Genomic DNA, 7754 nt, shown 5'->3' on the forward strand with positions numbered 1-7754 from the left:
GCGATGTCACATTACTGGATATTTCGACCGTATAAAGACAAATGGTGAAGATTAAACAGTACTGTTTATTGTGAACAGCTGCTCATATATACAAAGTAGAATTAGAGGATGTACTGATTATGCTGCTTCAGCCTGGGCTTCAATTCTCTTCTTCCTCAGCTGGAGCCTCCTCTCCCTCTCGTACTCCTTCATACGCATCACGTAGCTTTAGGCAGAAAAACACAGAGTACATGGTCAATGACATTTTGACAAAGTTAAATTACTAAAGAGGAAATTAGGGATCTTGAATATTAAGGGCCAGTTACCAGTGATTTAATCTTTGACTTCAAGTCAAAATCATGTTAGGTGATTTTGAAGATCTGTCTTCTACAAGTGCTTAGAAAATTAGAAATCTGAATTTCTACAAAACTGTGACCTAGACATGGCCAAGAAGTTAAGTGTGATATGATCAAAAGCTCCAGAACAGCTACTTAGTGGATCTTGTGGTAAGAGAGTTGGCAACCTTGAAGACATAAATTCATACTTCTCAGAGAATGCCAGCAAGTTTTATCAGGTGTAGGATTTCAAAGAAAACTCCACCTGAAAAGGATCTCTACTATAAGAACTTACTCCTGGTGTTCGCAGTAGTCCCAGTCGTGTCTCTCATGCTTGCAGGCCAGGAAGTTGGGCCAGTTGTCTCTCTTGCACTTCATGAGCTTTAGGAGATGATGGGCACAGTAGTCCCTCTGCTCCAAAGGCAGCTGGGCCAAGTTCATCTGCTCCTGGTTCGCTACCATTTCTGTTGAGAGGGGACACAGGCACTCATCCTTCATCCTTCAATGTGCAAGAACCTGGTGTGACTTCAAGGATAGTTGAGAGTTCTTAGGAGACTAAAAACAGTTTAGATCCTGTCCAGCGGACTGAATCCATAAAATGTTCATAATACAAAACACACCAATCCAAGTACAACTGGATTATATCCATCAAATAAAACTACTTCTCTCACATTAGATAAATAATAAGTGATTTATATTTCTGTGTTTGTGCAAAGCATTATCATACAGCAGAAAACTACCTTATGAGCACCACTAATGACTATAACATGATGAATACATTAATTATGAAGTATAACGTGTATAGCAAGTGTTCTTGTTTATGTGTTAAAACTGTGCTACAACATGAGTCGGGAAGACATTCATATTTCTTTGTCAGATATAACGGATTAAAATGTTGTTCAATGGATTCCTTCTCACATATGTTGGGAGGCTACAGTACAGCTATAGATAACTGGAGCCTGAAATATGGAGCGCGCTAGACAGTACTGTCATCATATCGATAATCAATTCACGCATAATCTACATTAAGAAGAAGGCGTCGCAGCCAATGGGTGAAAGACGCAGGTAAAGGTGAATACACCACACTGCTTTACCGACTGTTAGCTGCCAGTTAGCACGAAGCTAGCTCGGTCGACGTGTATGGATCTCCACCAGCCGGACGAGTGAAGACGTTAACAACAGGTGAGGTTCTTGCAGACACACTGTCGCATGCAGGTGGACGAGCGGCGGACAGACAGACCTCTCTCCTTCCGCTCGTCGAAGCCCAACTGCGGGTCGAACTCGTACTTCCTCGCGGGGTCCGGCTCGGTGTCCGTCTCGGTGATGTACCGTCTGGCCAGGTGAGCACCCATTGTTGTAGACGATCGGCTAAAAAAGTGATGATGTTTCGTCTGTTCCTGTTCCGCGCTGATCTAATGTTTCCCAAAATGTTTCACCGTTCTGCCATTCGGTCACCTCCACAAGCCCCCTGACTCCAACTTCCGCCTCACGCCGGAAATAAACAGCCGAGCGGTGCTTCGGAGGAAAACCTCCCCTCCGGACAAACAACGAAGGTTCCGCTGGCAGTAAATCTATGGGCTGGTGTTGTTTTCAACTAACTTGGTGTTTAATGATAATGATAATGGAAAAATTACAGATTCAGTTATAAACTTTAATGTTAACTATACAATTTGATTGTTGCTTTGGGTTTATTTCAGTCACATATGTCTATATTAGGATCAAAATATTACAATTTTACAGTGGCCCTGAAGTCCAAATCACGATGACAAATGGGAAAATATGATGGCAAATCAAAAAAACAAATAAGAAAACACACAACTAAGCATAATAAAAGTCTTGAAGTTCTACCTTGTAGAAGAGCTGTGTGTCAGATCTGACACCTTAGTTATTTCAGTTTATGTGATGCATCATCCTAAATACACCTGTGTTCAACAAAAAGCCCTTTTGCACAGCAGACATTTTGACTCGTCATAGTAGGAAAAGTGCAGGTTTTTAATATTTCCACTACAAGCATGACTTGTATTCGAGAACTGTGGTAAATTATGACTGTGAGCTGGCATGTACATGCACTCTAAACTGCACTCTGAAATGAAACAACACATTCCATGCATTGCGAGATAAACCAGATAAGAGTCATCATAAAGGTAGATAAATAAATTTATTCATCACAGTTTAAACTCACACATACACACAACTTACATATTTCATTTTCATTGTGAAAACAAATTACAGTTTGCGGTAACCGAAGGCTTTGATGTTATTATGATTGACCGAAATTCTTGTTTTTTCTTGTTGCCCAAGTCTTACCAGTGTATTGTTTTTTTACATTGAAACTTAACATTATAACCTTATTCACTGTAATGTCAGACTTTCTCCCTCTGATTTCTTGTTTCAGTCATCTTATTACCGCTGTTTGAAAAGGTGTTTTCAGTGATTCATTCTGTTAACCTCTATTCATGTTTCCCTCCCTTCAGGATACCCCGGCACAGTAGTGAAAGAGGAAAATGTCAGACAGCACTATGATGAGTTTTTATTACTGATAGAGATCCTCGTCTCCTCCTTCTCTGTGTTGGTTTGGCCTCCCTGAGCCAGAGCCTGACCCCTGATCTCCAGACTGGGATCCAGTAGCAGAAGGGAACCTGGGAGGCGGAAGAGGAAAGAAAAACTAAAACAAAGTCAACTTGTCCATTGCTAAATTTTCTGCATATATTTATGTGTGTGTGTGTGTGTGTGTTTCCAGTCCAGAGGATGAATGTAGGGAGCCTTTGGTGTTCCACAGTCTCTTTCTGTACCGAGCAAACGCAGCCTGGTACAGCTGGAGTGGAACCTGTATGTGTGTGTGTACCTGAAGTTCCCTAAACCTCTGCTCTGTTGCAGAGTTTGAGCAAACATCTCATATTTGCGGATGTCATTGTCACTGACAGAGCGACGGGCAAATCGCATCGCCTCTTCAAAGTGGTCCTTTCTGATCTCAGGGACTGGATCGAAGTCCTCATCCTGCACACAGAGAGAAATATTATGAAGACTACACACGGACACAACACACTGTGTGTGTGTGTGTGTGTGTGTGTGTGTGTGTGTGTGTGTGTGTGTTCCCAGTCCAAAGGCTGAATATTACAAAACACACAGCCGCCCTTGAGGGAACTTTTTTTATTCCACAGTCTCTTTCTGTACCGAGCACACAGAGCCTGGTACAGATTTGAGGAGTGGAGTGTGTGTGGGTGTGTGTGTGTGAGAGAGTTTTTACACTGTATATTTATATATCTGAGAGAGCCAATCAGCAATCCCTTGTTTAATCCAGTATAATACGGTGTAAATAAGCAAGTATACAGTGCAGCAGCAGTCTGACCATGGGGATGCCTGGTCTGTTCTGCTTCTGACGCTCGGCCTTGATCTCGGCTTCGATGGCCTCTCGGATGGCCAGCTTACAGGCCCGCTGGCAGATCTCTGTCAGGTCAGCGCCAGAGAAACCCTCTGTGATGCCAGACAGGTATTCCAGATCCACGTCCTAAATGGAGGAGAGTAAAGAGGTGCAAAAATAAAGATACAGAAACTAAGGTGCTGTGAAAATGCCAAATCTTTCGGTTCACATTATCTGGGGATATTCTGTGTGTTTGTTCCCCTGTTGAAAAAAAAAAAGTTACCAATAGTTTTGAAAGGAGAATATATTGCACTTACAAGTGCGCTGCAAAGTTCTGCTCTCTGAGAACTAGGGTTATCATTGTGACCAAATGTTTTACAATTTTGAACTTTTTTAAAGTAAGGAACATTTTTACTCCATTTATCTGACAGCTGAAATTACTGCTTATACTATTTCATCTTGATGAAAAATGTGAAAGCTACTGCACAAAGAAATTCGTCTTTGCATGTGTGTGTAACTAACTCGTGCAATAGGAGATTTGCGTAGGTTGGCGTTTAGGACTGCGGTGCGAGATGGTTTGTCTGGGAGAGGGATGTAGATGAGCTGGTCCAAACGCCCTGGCCGCAGGATGGCCGAGTCTATGATGTCAGGTCTGGTGTGACGAGAGGAGTGAAGAAAATCAGAAATGAGTAAAATGGAAGAAATGCAGACACAAAAAAGAAAAAAAAAAAAAAAACGTCCCCTGGTGTGCACCTGTTGGTGGCACCGATGATGAAAACGTTCTTTTTGTCGGACATTCCGTCCATCTCTGTGAGTATTTGATTGATGACCCTGTCGGCCGCACCACCTGCGTCCCCGGCACCGCCTCCTCTGGATTTGGCAATGGAGTCTAATTCATCGAAAAACAAGATGCAGGGGGCTGCTTGTCTGGCCTGTAAGAAGAGAAGAGGCCGCAAGCTCAGAGAGGTCACACAGTGGCAGACACATACACTGATCTGCACAGAGCAAGACTAAATATCAAGAGTCTTTCCTCCCATTATTATAATAATAATAAATTAAATTACCTTATCAAAAACGTCTCTGACGTTGGCCTCGGATTCTCCGAACCACATGGTGAGCATCTCGGGTCCTTTAATGGAGATAAAGTTTGCCTGGCACTCGTTGGCAATGGCCTTAGCCAGAAGGGTTTTCCCACAGCCCGGGGGACCGTAGAACAACACGCCTCGAGACGGCGTCATCCCAAACTTCAGGAACTTGTCCGGATACTCGACAGGGTACTGAGGAAAGCGAGGATTGATAAATTGTTATTTGTTTGGAGGTTTTGCGTCTGCATGTATGGGTGTGAGTATGAGTGTGCCTTCCACCTGAACGAGCTCTTGTAGCTCCCTCTTGACCTTGTCCAGTCCTCCTATGTCTTCCCAGTTGACCTGAGGCACCTCTGCAACAGTCTCCCTCAGGGCGGATGGGTTGCTCTGACTCAGTGCCCACTGATGGAGGGACGTGATGGTGTGAGGGAAAATAGATGCATCTCATTCATTAACAAACATTAACAATGTCAGGCTTTGTGTGTGTGTGTGTGTGTGTGTGTGTGTGTGTACTTGGAAGTCATCCATGGTGACAGCAAGTGAGTTGAGCAGCTCCGCATCAATGGATTCATCCTCCAGGTCTATGACAGTCATCTTCTTCCGGATGGCTTGCAGAGCAGCCTCTGAGCACAGAGCGGCCAGGTCGGCGCCTACGTGTCCGTGGGCCCCTGAGCCGATCTGAAACATGTCGATCAGCTCAGATGTATTAGCACTATTGAGTAAATGGCACATGCACATTTAAGGATCGCTGCCATCAGAAGGTGTTGTATTTGCTAAGTTTAGCATTTTACTTTATTTTTCAAAGTTTACACTGAAATTAGACACTGACAAATTGTCCCACTGAGTAATGGTCAGCTGAATCGGTCACTGCAAGATGTTTTGTTGAATTTGAATACTCATTGATCATATTGTAATATTTACGCTAACACCTAAATTCATTCTTGCCATAAATAATTGTATTTTGATTCTATTCACTAGGGAAAGCACATAATGATAAAGTCACTTGCAGCACTGCTATCTGTTCAAAATGAAAACAAACACAGCAGCAAATATAGAAATAAAAAAATCTTCTAATACAGTTTCAAAAGAGAAAACCGTCATCAAATTAGAGTCTGAAAATGATGGCAAATGTCACTTTGCAAACACTTTCTCACCCTCTCCAGGTCTACGTCGTCAGACAGTTTCATGTTTTTGGTGTGGATCTGCAGGATCTCCAGTCTGCCGGTTGTGTCTGGGATTCCTATGTCAATTTCCCGGTCGAACCTGCCTGGAGCGAGATATCACCATATGAGTAAACAATGTGTGTGTGTGTGTGTGTGTGTGTGTGTGTGTGTGTGTGTGTGTGTCCTGACCAAAGCGTCTCAGAGCAGGGTCTATGCTGTTTGGCCGGTTTGTTGCTGCCATGACAACCACATGTGCCCTTTGCTTTAGGCCATCCATCAGGGTCAGGAGCTGGGACACTATACGCCTCTCCACCTCACCGTGGGTCTAAACACATGCACACGCACACGCACGCACACGCACACACACGCACGCACACGCACACACACACACGCACACAAACACACACACACACACACACACACACACACACACATTAACATATTCTACTCTGCTTTATGCGCATGCATTCGGAAATATGAGGCATAACAAGCTGTGACACATAGTTTCTGCACACACACTGATCTGATCCAGCAGAACAAGGCTTTATCCTTAACTTTGTTGCCTGTTGTTTACCTTCTCTCTCTTGGGAGCGATCGCATCCAGCTCATCAATAAAGATGATAGCTGGAGCGTTTTTCTCTGCCTCCTCAAACGCCTTCCTCAGGTTGCTCTCAGACTCTCCCGCCAGCTTACTCATGATCTCAGGACCTTGTCACAGAATGACGTGCAGCACGTGAGACACATTTTCTCCACAACAGAGAAAAGAAATGCTCATTTCCATTCAGATTCTAATAACTCTGAATACTTCATTTAGAATTTCTTCAGCTCATGTCTCCATCTTTTCCTGGTTACAACTGGTCCCACTGTGAAGAAAGCCTCACCATTGATCAGGAAGAAGAAGGCGCCAGTTTCGTTGGCTACAGCTCGGGCCACCAGGGTCTTCCCTGTTCCTGCAGGGCCGTACAGCAGGATGCCTCTGGGCGGCTGGCAGAGGAAACAGAAGTATCCCGTGTTAGAATAGAAAGAAGCTGGTCCATAGATGGATTGCGTGAGTGTGTTTGTGAGTGACACCTTCACTCCTATGGCCTTGAAAAGACCCGGGTGCCTGAGAGGAAGTTCCACCATCTCTTTGATCTGGGCCAGCTGCTTCCGACAGCCTCCAATGTCGTCGTAGCCAATGTCGTTCAGGCTTTCCTCCTCGTCCTGACGTCACAGGGCAGAGTGCAAAACTCCGATGAGGTGAAATCTGACGTCTGTCAATAATACTGTATGATCTGCACAGCTTCTTTCTGCTAATATGGCTACATGAAATCGTGAATGACTCAGATCAAGTTTTGCTTAAAGTAATTGTAAGGGTCAGGTTCATAAATAATGTTCATAAATCAGCACGTAAGTTTTCATGGTAAAAAAGAAGAAGAAAAATTTGTTTTACATCAAACAATAATTAAACAATGTTTCCTCTTTCCATGTTTCCATGTTGCTCCCTGACTGACACCATATTAAATTGAATACTAGTACTACACAAACTTGTGTTCCATTAACGAGGATCGTGTGCAGGTAAAAGACAACTCTTCCTGCTCCTTCCTCAAAGTGTCCACTGAACGTTAACGCACACCAACACTATTCACAAACCAGAGGCTCATCGATCGCTGACCTCTCTTTTGATTGGTTCTCCCTCACAATATATGACAGTGTCCGGGGCAACGATGCAGTGAGGGCTGGGGTCCGTCTCCACCACCTTGAACTCCACCGCCCGCATGCTCCCCCTCACCAGGAAGACGTCACCTGACAGCACAGGCGACAGGTAAGTACACACAGCAGCACCCATAAA

The 7754-nt window shown here is 44.0% G+C and overlaps 2 protein-coding genes across 2 annotated transcripts in view; both read right to left on the reverse strand.

Moving 5' to 3' along the window:
• Positions 1 to 45: 45 nt before the first annotated feature.
• Positions 46 to 1819, reverse strand: ndufb7 (NADH:ubiquinone oxidoreductase subunit B7). The gene is made up of 3 exons (XM_035636090.1): positions 1555 to 1819; positions 610 to 778; positions 46 to 205 (listed from the first exon to the last, which is right to left on the reverse strand). The coding sequence occupies exons 1-3, from the start codon at positions 1664 to 1666 to the stop codon at positions 118 to 120; spliced, it is 369 nt and encodes a 122-aa protein (XP_035491983.1). The 5' UTR covers positions 1667 to 1819; the 3' UTR covers positions 46 to 117.
• Positions 1820 to 2453: 634 nt separating this feature from the next.
• The window catches only part of zgc:136908 (Transitional endoplasmic reticulum ATPase), a 6996-nt gene continuing 1695 nt past the window's right edge, over positions 2454 to 7754 (reverse strand). The window contains exons 6-19 of the mRNA XM_035636081.2: positions 7578 to 7708; positions 6995 to 7126; positions 6805 to 6907; positions 6498 to 6631; positions 6113 to 6248; positions 5915 to 6027; positions 5274 to 5438; positions 5040 to 5162; positions 4740 to 4952; positions 4429 to 4607; positions 4198 to 4327; positions 3664 to 3822; positions 3160 to 3311; positions 2454 to 2953 (exon numbers count right to left, since the gene is read on the reverse strand). Coding sequence (XP_035491974.1) covers positions 2848 to 2953; positions 3160 to 3311; positions 3664 to 3822; positions 4198 to 4327; positions 4429 to 4607; positions 4740 to 4952; positions 5040 to 5162; positions 5274 to 5438; positions 5915 to 6027; positions 6113 to 6248; positions 6498 to 6631; positions 6805 to 6907; positions 6995 to 7126; positions 7578 to 7708 — 1976 coding nt within the window. The 3' untranslated portion in view covers positions 2454 to 2847. The remainder of the gene's footprint in view (positions 2954 to 3159; positions 3312 to 3663; positions 3823 to 4197; positions 4328 to 4428; positions 4608 to 4739; positions 4953 to 5039; positions 5163 to 5273; positions 5439 to 5914; positions 6028 to 6112; positions 6249 to 6497; positions 6632 to 6804; positions 6908 to 6994; positions 7127 to 7577; positions 7709 to 7754) is intronic.

The sequence above is a fragment of the Scophthalmus maximus genome, chromosome 8, assembly GCF_022379125.1.
Source record: "Scophthalmus maximus strain ysfricsl-2021 chromosome 8, ASM2237912v1, whole genome shotgun sequence".
Lineage (NCBI taxonomy): Eukaryota > Metazoa > Chordata > Actinopteri > Pleuronectiformes > Scophthalmidae > Scophthalmus > Scophthalmus maximus.

Coding starts and splice junctions, on each gene's coding strand:
- ndufb7 (XM_035636090.1), bottom strand. CDS start 1,666: ATGGGTGCTCACCTGGCCAGACGGTACATCACCGAGACGGACACCGAG. Junction 779..1,554: donor CGACGAGCGGAAGGAGAGAG/GTCTGTCTGTCC, acceptor CCCTCTCAACAG/AAATGGTAGCGAACCAGGAG. Junction 206..609: donor GACTACTGCGAACACCAGGA/GTAAGTTCTTAT, acceptor TTCTGCCTAAAG/CTACGTGATGCGTATGAAGG.